Consider the following 13,232-nt stretch of genomic DNA (forward strand, 5'->3'; position numbering starts at 1 on the left):
TGCCCGTTACCAGAATGTTCATGAGACACAGCTGGACCCATCTGGATCAATGAAGACTTGGTTTAAAAAAAGGGAATTCATGTTAGGGAATTTTTGTGAACCACTATTTTCAATTAATAAAGGAGATTATAAATTGAAGTAAAAATGAGATGCCATTTTTCACTCATCATATTGCCAAGATTCAAAAAGTTAGCTGTCACACCGTGTGGCTGACAGTGTCAGGAATCAGGCACGCTCTATTTTCTGGGGGGTATAAACTGGCACAAACTCTATGGAGGGTAAAATTTTTTTTAACGTACGTGACCTTTGAGTCAGCAATTCCACCTCTAGAAGTCTGCACCCAAAAATGCATTTTCATGTTGTGTTAGTGACACGTTCGAATTCCCATCAGTAGGGTGCAGGTTAATGAAATATTCCAGACAGTAAAGTACTATTTGCAGTTGTAAATACTTGTGATATACCTTCTATATATTGATACATATAACATAACAAGTGGTAATATTTTATGCCTGAGTCTGATTAGAACACCTCCAGAAACAGTAAAGGTGCTTGCCTCTAGTACGAACTGAGTGGCTGTAGGTCAGAGATATAAAACAGAGAAACTTTTTCACCTGTTCTCTTGTTCATTTTTAATTTTGTATCATCTGCATATGTTACCATTCAAAAACCATTAACAAAAAGAGTTTCAAAAAAGGGGGACTCAGTCTTGTGCCTAAGAATCAGTTGTTCATTCGCAAGCACATGCGTAGGGAAGAGATTTCATCGTGGTGAGGAGCAGTAGCGCCCAGAGAGCCCTGATGTTTCCAGAACACACCTGGAAGGACTTGGGTCGACCAAGAAGCAAAATAAGATCGCTACACTCTCCCTTGGTCTGGCTTTGTCCTTTCTCCATGCTTCTAAAACTGAAGGCAGAGTGTTTGTTTCAGCTTCCCTTCTCTGCCTGGCCGATGTGCTCTTCCGTGGGTTGACACTGAACTTGTGGGAGAGAAGGAACACATGGAGAGGAAGGTGGAGGGTCTGTTTGCAGCGATTCACTGATGAGCTGTTTCTGCATATCTCTAGTCTGTGTTTTAGTAGCAGTGTGACGACGCATTGAAAACCAGGGATATAATCCCAGATGTTAGAGCTGAATTGTAGCTGACGATCCTCTGGTTCCAGGCACCAATGCCTGCCTGTAATAAACTCCTCACCATCCAGCAGCACAGAAAATACAGACAACAGAGGGAGTTCTCCATCCGGCTGAATGCCATCCACTTTAAATTCTGAAATGATCTCCTATTTTTAAATTTTATTTATTTATTTATTTATTTTTTTGGCTGCGTTGGGTCTTCGTTGCTGCTCGCGGGCTTTCTCTAGTTGCGGCAAGCCGGAGCTACTCTTCGTTGCAGTGCGCGGGCTTCTCATTGCGGTGGCTTCTCTTGTTGCGGAGCACGGGCTCTAGGCGCGCGGGCTTCAGTAGTTGTGGCGCACGGGCTCAGTAGTTGTGGCTCGCGGGCTCTAGAGCGCAGGCTCAGTAGTAGCACGGGCTTAGTTGCTCCGCAGCATGTGGGATCTTCCCGGACCAGGGCTCAAACCTGTGTCCCCTGCATTGGCAGGTGGATTCTTAACCACTGCGCCACCAGGGAAGCCCCCTCTCCTATTTTTGGTGTGTGTTAAAATGTCTTTCCTTTAATAAAATCCCAGCGATGGCAGATGGTAATGGCCTTGTTTTGTTATTTATTCTTGTTAACGCCCCAACTTAGCGTATAAGATATTGGCAACCCTTGCTTGGTCCTCCCAATAGTTAATTCGATGTGCAAATTGTAGTGTTCCGTGATACCCACTGTCTGGAATCCCTTGTCTAGGCTCGGCCCGGATTTAGACACATGCAGAAGCTGAGCCCACAGAGGCTGCGAGCCTCAGGCCACAGATGAGGGGACCCCAGTGTGAGTCCGGCCTCAGCTGCACTAGAACAGCCTCCCTGCGGGGTGAGGGGGAGCACAGGCCTCACCGGTAGCCACACGAAAACCCAGTTATGGCAAATCCTGGCCGTTGTGACGCCATCCATGGGACAAAGCTCTCAGATCACTCACGCTCCATCTTCAGCCAAAGGTCCTTCTGTAAAAAGGGGGAAAGCGATATTAGCCCTTCTAGGGCAGGCCTCAGTGAAAATGTAAGGGCCTGGTCTCTGGAGCAAGGCTGCCATTGTGAAATAAATTCAGGTCATTTCACGTCCTTCTCTCTTTGGGGTTAACACTTAAGCTAAACTTGAACAGAGGGATTTGTCAACTGCATGAGGAGCTCAGGTTATTTATTGATTAGGGCTGTGAGTTATGGGTAGAGACCCACCCAAAGCCCAAGATCTGATCATCCTTCCCCCCCAACCCCCGAGTACTTCTTATGAAAATATTTGTCTTGTTGTCTTGTGGAAGCTTCGTTTTTCTCAGTGATGGGATTATATCAATCTCATAAGCCTTAAAAGCCAAGAATCATCCTCGCATTGCCATTTTTCAGCCAGCTATACCCAGAGTGCTCTTCCAAGTTCTGGGGGGCAAGTGTGGAAAACGCAGGGCTCTGCCGGCTGAACGATGGAGAAAGTCAAGAGTCAGTCTCTGGATGCTGACCTCACCACTTGTGAACTCTTTTTTTTTTTTTTAGTTGAAGTATAGTTGATTTACAATGTTGTGTTAGTTTCAGGTGTACAGCAATGTGATTCAGTTATACATATAGATATATCTATTCTTTTTCAGATTCCTTTCCCTATAGGTTATTTAAAAATACTGAGTAGAGTTCCCTGTGCTATACAATAGGTCCTTGTTGGTTATCTATTTTACATATAGTAGTTTATATATGTTAATCCCAAACTCCTAATTTATCCTCCCCCCCTTCCCATTTGGTAACCATAAGTTTGTTTTCTATGTCTGTGGATCTATTTCTGTTTTGTGTATAAGTTCATTTGTATTTTTTTTAGATCCCACATATAAGTGATATCGTATGGTATTTGTCTTTCTCTGTCTGGCTTACTTAGTATCATAATCTCTAGGTCCATCCTTGTTGCTGCAAGTGGCATCATTTCCTCCTTTTTCATGGCTGAGTAATATTCCACTGTATATATACACAACTTCTTCTTTATCCATTCATTTGTCAGTGGACATTTAGGTTGCTTCCACGTCTTGGCTATTGTAAATAGTGCTGCAATGAACATTGGAGTGCATGTATCTTTTCAGATTAGAGTTTCCTCTGGATATATGCCCAGGATCACCTGGTGACTCTATTTTTAGTTTTTTAAGGAACCTCCATACTATTCTCCATAGTGGTCGTATCAATTTATATTCCCACCAACAGTGTAGGAGGGTTCCTTTTTCTCCACACCCTCTCCAGCATTTATTGTTTGTAGACTTTTTGATAATGGCCATTCTGACCAGTGTGAGGTGATATACTTCATTGTGAACTCTTAAGAGAGCTACACTCACAGGAGGCCAGCCTGCCACAGCTGTAACAGCTGTTTGGGCTGCTATAACAAAATACCATAGGACCGGGTGGTTTTTAAGCAAGAGAAATTTATTTCTCACAGTTTTGGAAGCTGGAAAGTCCAAGGTCACCGTGCCGGCAGATTCAGGGTCTGATGAGAACCTGTTTCCTGGTTCATAGTCCTATCACTTCCCAGTTTGTAGATGACTGTCTTCTAGCTATAACCTCACGTGGCAGAAGGAAGGGACAAGGGAGCTCTCTGGGTTTCTTTTCTAAGGGCACTAATCCCATTCACAAGGGCTCCGCCCCCATGACCTAGTCACTTCCCAGAGCCCCCAGATCCAAATACCATCACACTGGGGATTAGGTCTTCTACTCATGAATTTGGTGGGGACACAAACATTCAGTTCATAGCAAGTAGTAACCATCCCATAGTTCACATGCCCACAGCATCTCATCTTAGACTAGCTCATAGTGCTTTATCGGGTTCATGTTCAAAACAACCCTGGAAGGCATGGAAATCTTTAGCTCCTGTGCCACTTGAACAGATGAGAAAGAGTTATCAAAAGTGTCTGTAAAAGATTTGGGAGGATATGGTAAGGATCTGTGCTTCCACAGCCTGCATTTGAACTCCAGAAATCAAGGTGCCCTGGAAGGTGCATGTGGTGGAGCTGGGGCGATTATCCTTGGTGCATTCCCAAGGTGCCCTGCTGGGGGTGAGCTCAGAAGCTCCACAAGCCTCTTTTACTCCAAATGGTAGAGCAAGTGACAGGTGTCGAGACTGAAAGAAATCAGACGAGTATTTATGTGTTCTCTCCATCATCAGCCCAGAGCACCACTGCATGTGCCTGACACGAGTTTCACAGCCTGTTAGTTTTGAAAGTCTTGAAATTCATCCTTGTGAATGGGCAGGGGATGCAGGTGGGAGAGGCAAGGCCAGAGTGGGGTAGGGGGGACAGATGTGGAGGAATAGAGCCTTTGTACTTGTCAGAGAGGCTGTCAAAATCGAAAAGGCATGGTGAGTAGGGAAGACAAGGTTGCTTGTGTAAGCCCTGTGACACAAATGTGGGAGGAACGAGGCAGACACTGCGAGCATGGTCTGCTGATAGATACCCCCGCCTGAAGCCACGGCAGTGCCAGTCTGCCGAGGGCTCTATACAGGCAAACCTTTTTTTTTTTTTTTTTTAATAGATCTTTATTGGAGTGTTTGTCCTCCGAGAGACAGCTCAAGCAGACAGGCGAGCCTTTATTACTAGACCCAGACAGGCAACTGTCTGTAGGGCCATCAAAAGAGCCTGTTTTACTTAAACATGCATATCCTTAAAAACCCTCTCTTTCTAGTTTTAAGGTAAGGCAGAAGCTTGACAGACAAGTATATCAATAGGATAGTGATATCAGTTGCTTTTATATGTATCATTGGGAACTTTTTGCACTAAAAACTGGGCTTATGGGACGTAACTGAGTGATCAAAATAAGAGCCAGTGGTTTTGCTTTTTTAAAAAAATCTCAGTAAATATTTCATCACTTTCAAATCACTGTTCACATTCACCAATCGAGGCACTAAAAGGGTTAACTAGATTATCTTAGTGACCAATTCTGATCAACTGCACAGTGGTCTGATCCACTGCTTTGTAGTTGACCTTCAAAGGGTTTTGTTGAGTAGAAATTCACTGCAGTAGCGTGAACAGAGATAACTCTCCAGAAAAACATCTTTGCATATTCAATTGCTTACTGCATTGGGCTTGCACACCATTGTACTTAATAGAGATTGTTTGATATGACTTGAACCATGATCTCTTTGAATTGAGGACCTCACCTCTGCAGAGTGTTCACACTCTAGAAGTGGATGATTTGTTTTCAGGGCTGCGGAATAACATAGTTCTCTCTAGAAGACTGGTTTGCCCACAGCTTACCTAGGGAGGATGGAAGGGAGACTGGCTTCATGTCTGTACAGGGAATCCAGCCACTCCCTGCCTTCCAAAGATTTCCCTTTCATCTGCGTCCTATCAGCAAAATATTGAGGCTGCTGGAGGAGGTTTTTCATGGACTTGGGAGAAGGAAATGGTCAATGAGATTGAAACAGAATGAAACTGGAAATTTAAAAACATACCCACAAAGGTTATTTGAATGTGCAGAGCAAATTCTAGCCATTGCCTACCATATCAGGTGTGTTGCTGATTAATTGTCCTTAGTTCCAGCACAGTGGCAAGTGTCAGATCCTTCTCAGGTGGCCACTAAGTTTTGATCAATAGTTGGAAGTGTATTTTTTTTTCTAAATGAGATGTGTACCATTAAAATGATGTCTATGGGATGGTGTCAGGATCCTGTGCTGCCGATACTGAGACGTTGGCTGCTACCTTCTCAAACCCAGTGGTCTCTGGGCTCAGACCCCTAGGATCCATCAGTGCCCCCAGCCTTGCCCTTGCCACTTATTGCTGCAAATCCCATCCTCAGGAGCTATGCTCTATACCTGACTCACTCTCATTCATTTCCCATGGGGTGGGAGTAATGTCCTTTCTTTTTTATCAATGAGCCCTCTCATCCCCTAAGTCCCAGAGTGAGTGCTCCCCAATAAGGAAGTACACTCTTCTTCCATATTCTCAATAAAAAGTATAAAATTCCACCAGCGCCTCTTGCCAAGTCTTCCCTAGACTGTAAGTCTTGAAGAAAGAGCTGTGTCTTGACCTTCTTAGCAGCAATAGGACTCATCCCAATATCTGGGCCAGTTGCTAAGTAAACATTTGTCAAAAGGATGTGTGAATGAATGAACAAATGAATGTTCAGATTTTATATAAGCATCAATAAAATGTCTCCATAGTTACCAAAAATGTTTATCAATTAGAATATATTTACTAAAAGAAACTTCCGCGTTCAATCTGCCCAAGCCATCCTTTACCGTATGCTCATATATTGATAAGCACTGATGCCGGCGAGCTTGCCTTATCATGATGCATCTTCAGCAATTTCCCTGCCTTAGGACTAGTGTGGTCCTGCGGCCTCCAGGGTACCCAACTTCCTCCCCATGGTTCATATCACCCACTAACACCGGAACTCATACCAAATGCCTCTTGTGGGTGACATCCACAATCCACTACCTATTTCCTCATTCTCTCTTCATACTAACTCTCTTCTGGTCAGTGTTTCCCCTTTGGAAACTGTTAAGGTGACTTTGTTTCTAAAAAGTAGGATGTTCTTGATACATCCTCCTTAGAGCTCTAGCTCAAGAATATTAACTACTCACACTGCCCAAATTATGCACAGTCTCTTGTCCTGAACTTTGCTCTTTATATTCTAAGAGAAGCCATGCCTTGGACTGACTGTAAAACCATGTAAAGTCATTGCTGGGACTGGGAGACCGGTTGCCTTAAATGAAAAATATTAACTGTTCTGCATTGGCTGATCCCTTGTCCATCCCAGGAAAAGGATTAATGAAATACACCAGTATATCTTCTTTGAAATTCCAGATTTTTGAAATACTTTGTCCAATATGAATTCTTAAGGCAAGGGACTCAAGAAAACCTGATTTTGAAAGCTCTCCTGAGATTCTCAGGAGACCAGAACAGTATTGCATCTGTGTATACATCTCTCCTCTCCAGTAGTCTCCTGGTTATGGCCGATTGTTTACCTATCGCTCTCTTACCTGGTAAGAGAAGGTACCTGGCATTTTGAGTTCCTTCACGGCAGCTATAGTTTTAACAAAAGACAGCAACTACATGGCAAGACGTCAGCTAGTGCTGAGTGTTGGTGGCTGACATCATTTGCTCTGGTCCTCGCCTCCGCTGCAGACACAGGAAACACATTAGCTAATAGGGAGGTCTGTGAATATGAGTTTGCCCATCAGGGAAATATATTTTCTGTACACTCTTGGCTATAGGAGCCATTCATCACCACAGTGCCCCCACCTCCCTGGTGCCTCTGCCTAACAAGAGATGCTTGTCATGAAACCCACTCTAATTCCCCTATTAGAGGCTCGAAAATGGAATCGAAGCCATAATTCAAGGAACATTTATGTACAATTTATGACCTACTTGTCTACTCTGAGAGACTCCAAATCTGCTTTATAAATAATATGATGCTTCATATCGGTTTTTTTCTTGGTCCTTTATTTTATGCTTGCTTTGTTTAAATGTTATATGCCGAGTGAAGTGGGTCTGCATCTCCTTTGGGAAAATGAAAATTCATGGAAAGATACTAAATTGGAGAGTTTCAGCTGTTCCCACTTTAAAGAGCTCTGACAAAAAGGGGTGGGGGGAGTTTTATTATAGTCCAGAGGGTTTCATATTTTTGTTTCCTTCTCCGTACCATGTGGGCCACCTTCTTCTTTGGCATAAGTATTGACTGTTAAGTGGTCATAGCCTGTTTGGAGTCAGAGGCTAGAATTTGCGTGGATTATTCAGTTCAGCAATTATTTAGGGAACAGGACAGAACTCACTTAGTAGACCAAGACTGTTTCTGTTAGAACACTCACAGGAAGAATGGCCACCGTAGGCTTGACAATCAAGTGTTCCCGAGAGATTTACTCAGGCCTGAAAACTTGTCCAAAGTAGTGGTCTTTCTTAAGATGTAAGATTTCAGCCTTAAAAGGGAAAGATGTTCTGACAAAGGCTGCAGCCTAGATGGACCTTGAAAACATGATGCTAAGTGAAAGAAGCCAGACACAAAAGGACAAATATCGTATGATTCCACTTATATGAGGTATCGAGAATCGTCAAACCTAGAGAGACAGAAAGTAGCATGGTGGTTGCCAGGGGCTGGGGTGAGGGGGGTGGGGAGTTGTTTAGTGGGTGTAGAGATGGAGTTCTACAAGATGAAGAGAGTTCTGGAGGTTGGTTACACAACAACGTGAATGTACTTAACACTTCCAAACCACACACTTCAATACAGTGAAGATGGTCAGTTTCAGGCTATGTGTATTTTACCACAATGAAAATCTTTTAAGTTAAAAAAAGAAGAAGAAGAAGAAGAAGACGCTGCAGCAAACTTGAGAAGCAGAAAAGGAGAAATGGCCTTTGCAAGATTGGATTGTCTTTCACTGGCAGAAGCTTGAGGAGTTGACACAAGAGATTCAATTTTTTTCCTTGATGTTTATCTACTCTTGAAGAGGAGGGGGTGGGGAGGACGCAGGACGGGGGAGAGTCTAAGGATCTAATAATATTCTGAGGAGAAATTTCGTTTCCTTGTTTTTCACAAGACTATGTGCTTTTCTGTCATCGTGTACAGAACAAGGTCTGATGGGTGTTTCACAAAGAACCATTGATGGCGTGTCTGTGTGAATTGCCCTAGCATTGGTCACAGCCAACTTCTGTAGGACCCACTGCCCCCATTCTACAATACGCTCCAGTGTGTTTGGCCGTTTATGAAAGGTCACAAACGAACTGAGAAATGGGCTGGAGTCAAAAACATGTGGCCCTATAAATATCAGAGTCAGACGGTTTATTCCATTTTTTCCCACTCTCCCTACTCACCCCATCTTGCTTTCTCTCTCTCTTTCACCCACTGCCAGGGTTTCCCCGTGTTTCCTACCGCACCTCGGACCGTGAAGTTATCAAGAGCCAGGCAGTAGCTGGATTCTTCACCTGGTGACATCACTTTGTGTCCAGTCTGGTCCCACAGCATCCTTAATACAGCTTTTTTTTTTTTTTTTTTTTTTTTTCAATCCTTTAAGATTTCTGGCTACGAAGCTCCAGCCAGACAGTCTGCAATGCTCTGTTCTCTTTTGAGGGTTTCTGCCTCCCATTAGCAGCGATTCTGCCTTGTGACTAAATTTGTCTCCGCATGTTCTGAGCGGAAGAGTTTGCAAGTTTGGGTCGTCAGTGGGGCCTGATCACCCATCGGATCATTCGTTATGACTTTAGCTGCCAAACTGGAGGACTTTGAGGTGACGCTGGAACACCTGCTCATGGATGTGTTTGTAAGTAAAGGCAGACCCTCTTCTGCCACCCCCAGAGTCTCCCTGTCCCCATCACTGAGTCTGATTCTCTTCCACAATCATCCAGTCCTCACCGTGCTGTTAATTTCTTCCTCGTGGGCCTCTGGGGGGAGAAAACCGTAAAGTCACTAAGTGCCTGAGCTGTGCGGATTGGTCTATACAGATTACATAGCAGGGAAGCAGTTTTTTAAACCAAGTAACACGCAGAAGTCGAATGAATGGGGTGAAGAAATAGAAAACATTTGCCAGAAGAGACCATAGCAGTTTCAGAAGGCATTGCCTAGGAGAATCAGATTCATTTGTAAAGTGAAGTCATTGCTCCTGAAAAAAGGGAGAGGGTATACTGAAAAGTCTGTGCTTTTCCAATGGAGAAGGCGGAAGACAGGGTAGAGTGAGAACTCCCCTCTCCAGGGCCTGGATCCCTGCCTCTTTCGTAGGTGTTAGGTTACCAAGACTTCCTCAGGAGTTGATTTTATGGGGTGAGGCTTTTCGAGTGACTCTCTTTTAAAGAAAAAGCAGCTGACAAGGACACTTCTGTGCCTGTGATGAGCTCAGAAACACAATCTTTGAAAACCCCCGGCGTTCATAGCAACCTAAACAGCATTGCTACCTCCACGCCGACCACAATCTTTCTCAGTCTTTTCTGGAGGTTTTCTGTCCGTGATAGGTCTGTCTGTTTTGTGTTCTTGGCGGGGGCTTAGGGAACTCCGACTGTGTGAAACATGCAGGTGGTAACCCAGCTGGGAGGTGTTCTCCTTCCAAGAACAACACCGGCTCTGCCCTGGGAAAGGCAGCTGGGGTAACATTTTGAGGACAGGCCAGTCTGCCTCTTGAATCTGGAAAAGGCTTTTAGAGGGTTGGCTCTTTCTATACTATGCATTACTGAGGCCCTTTCAGGAACCTTTCAGGGAATGGTGTGTTTTGGCAGACGTGAAAGTCTGGGGTTTTTTTTCTTTATTAATTTATAATTTGTCTTCAAATTGAGGCAACATGATGCTGGCAGGATTCCCAGAGGGAATCAGCCTTTCCAGGGCTGGGTACCAGGATCTCAGTGACTCGCGGTCGTTCTGACTGTAGGGTCGGGAAGTTATGCCTTAAGAAAGAAAGCTGTCAAGAATGGAGAGGGTCCTTCTGGGTTTCCAGTGATGGGAGATCCACGGCCGACATCCTTACTTTATCTGAAGTATAAATAGAGACTGAACAGCAGAGATAGAACAGCAGGGAGTTTCTTTGATAGCTGAGAGCCTCTGCCTGCCGTGGTAGGGGCTGGTGGTGGGTGGCAGTGGCTCTGGGGTCTCGCGGCGGGGGGTGTCTGTGGCATACCAGAGGGTCGGGGTGAGTTTGGTTTGGGGGGAGAGGAATTAATCCAGAAGCTGTTTTATTTAAATACCACAAAGTCATTAATGCATCGCCCGTCTCTCCTTGACTGCCCCCATCCCTGTGTTCTTTCCCCAATACTTCCACCTCCATAATCTTGTTTGGAAGCTGCTGGAAGGGACTGCAGTCATACACCCCATCCTTCTCGGTAAACACAACCCATAATTTCATGGCACCGGTTTAGGTCCTTACTACCTCTCACTTGGACTAACAATCTAATTATTCCCCTGCGTCCAGCATTTCTCCTCCATTTCATCCTAACATTATCATCTCTAGATCAACCTCCCCACACTATTTTTTTAATTTATAAAAAATACTTTTAGACTAGTTTTTAGATTCACAGCAAAATGGAGCAGAAAGTACAAAGATTTCCCATATCCCCCCATCCCCACACACTCACTGTGGATATCCCCTACAAGAGTGGTACATTTGTTACAACTGATGGACCTATACTGACACATCATTATCACAAAAAGTCAGTATTTTACATTAGGGTTCATTCTTGGTGTTGTTTGGACAAATGTATAATTACATGTGTCCACCACCGCTGTATCACACAAGATAGTTTCACGGCCCTAAAAATCCTCTGTGCTCCATCTCTTCATCCATCACTCTCCCCTAACGCCTGGCAACCACTAATCTTTTTACTGACTCCATAGTTTTGCCTTTTCCAGAATGTCATATAGTTGGAATCATACAGTATGTATCCTTTTCAGATTGGCATCTTTCACGTAGCAATATGATTTTAAGTTTCCTCCATTTCTTTTCACGGCTTGATAGCTCATTTCTTTTCAGTGCTGAATAATATTCCATTGTATGGATGTACCACCGTTTATTTATTCATTCACCTACTGAAAACCAACTTGTTTGTTTCCAAGTTTTGGCATTTATGAATAAACTTCTGTAAAAATCCATGTGCAGGTTTTTGTGTGGACATAAGTTTCAATACATTTGAGGAAATACCAAGGAGCTTGACTGCTGGATTGTATGGTAAGAGTATATTTAGTTTTGCAAGAAACAGCCAAATTACCTTCCAAAATGGTTGTGCCATTTTGCATTCCCCCTGAATGAGACCTCCTGTTACTTCACATCCTCAACAACATTTGGTGTTATCAATGTTTTGGATTTTGGCCATTCTAATAGGTATGTAGTGGTATCTCATCATTGTCTTAATTTCTTTAATGATATATGATTTTGAACATCTTTTCATGTGCTCACTTGCCATCTGTATATCTTTTTTTTTTAACATCTTTATTGGCGTATAATTGCTTTACAATGTTGTCTTAGTTTCTGCTGTATAACAAAGTGAATCAGCTCTATGTATACATCTATCCCCATATCCCCTCCCTCTTCCGTCTCTCTCCAACCCTCCCTATCCCACCCCTCTAGGTGGTCACAAATCACTTAGCTGATCTCCCTGTGCTATGCAGCTGCTTCCCACTAGCTATCTATTTTACATTTGGTAGTGTATATATGTCAATGCTACTCTCTCACTTTGTCCCAGCTTACCCTTCCCTGACCCCCGTGTCCTCAAGTCCATTCTCTATGTCTGCATCTTTATTCTGTCCTGCCCATAGGTTCATCAGAACACATTTTTTTTTTTTACATTCCATATATATGTGTTAGCATACGGTATTTGTTTTTCTCTGTCTGACTTACTTCACTCTGTATGACAGACTCTAGGTCCATCCACCTCACTACAAATAACTCAATTTCATTTCTTTTTATGACCGAGTAATATTCCAGTGTATATATGTGCCACATCTTCTTTATCCATTCATCTGTCGACGGACACTTAGGTTGCTTCCATGTCCTGGCTATTGTAAATAGTGCTGCAGTGAACATTGTGGTACATGACTCCTTTTGAATTATGGTTTTCTCAGGGTATATGCCCAGTAGTGGGATTGCTGGGTCATATGGTAGTTCCATTTTTAGTTTTTTAGGGAACCTCCATACTGTTCTCCATAGTGGCTGTATCAATTTACATTCCCACCAACAGTGCAAGAGGGTTCCCTTTTCTCCACACCTTCTCCAGCATTATTGTTTGTAGATTTTTTTGATGATGGCCATTCTGACTGGTGTGAGGTGATACCTCTTTGTAGTTTTGATTTGCATTTCTCTAATGATTAGTGATGTTGAGCATCCTTTCTTGGGTTTGTTGGCAATCTATATATCTTCTTTGGAGAAATGTCTATTTAGGCCTTCTGCCCATTTTTGGATTGGGTTGTTTGTTTTTTTGATATTGAGCTGCATGAGCTGCTTGTATAATTTGGAGATTAATCCTTTGTCAGTTGCTTCATTTGCAAATATTTTCTCCCATTCTGAGGGTTGTCTTTTCATCTTGTTTATGGTTTCCTTTCCTGTGCAAAAGCTTTTAAGTTTCATTAGGTCCCATTTGTTTATTTTTGGTTTTATTTCCATTTCTCTAGGAGGTGGGTCAAAAAGGATTTTGCTCTGATTTATGTCATAGAGTGTT

At 43.3% G+C, this 13,232-nt stretch overlaps 1 protein-coding gene across 2 annotated transcripts in view; it reads left to right on the plus strand.

Moving 5' to 3' along the window:
- Positions 1-13,232, plus strand: part of FRMD4A (FERM domain containing 4A) — a 491,624-nt gene that overhangs the window by 107,654 nt on the left and 370,738 nt on the right. Inside the window, exon 1 of one of the 2 annotated variants that reach the window (XM_059910396.1) lies at positions 9,301-9,361. The exons of the other annotated variant lie outside the window; for it this stretch is intronic. Coding sequence (XP_059766379.1) covers positions 9,350-9,361 — 12 coding nt within the window. The 5' untranslated portion in view covers positions 9,301-9,349. Of the gene's footprint in view, positions 1-9,300; positions 9,362-13,232 lie in introns of those variants that run through there. 2 annotated transcript variants of the gene reach the window in all.

This window comes from Balaenoptera ricei, chromosome 2, assembly GCF_028023285.1.
Source record: "Balaenoptera ricei isolate mBalRic1 chromosome 2, mBalRic1.hap2, whole genome shotgun sequence".
In the NCBI taxonomy this organism is placed as follows: domain Eukaryota; kingdom Metazoa; phylum Chordata; class Mammalia; order Artiodactyla; family Balaenopteridae; genus Balaenoptera; species Balaenoptera ricei.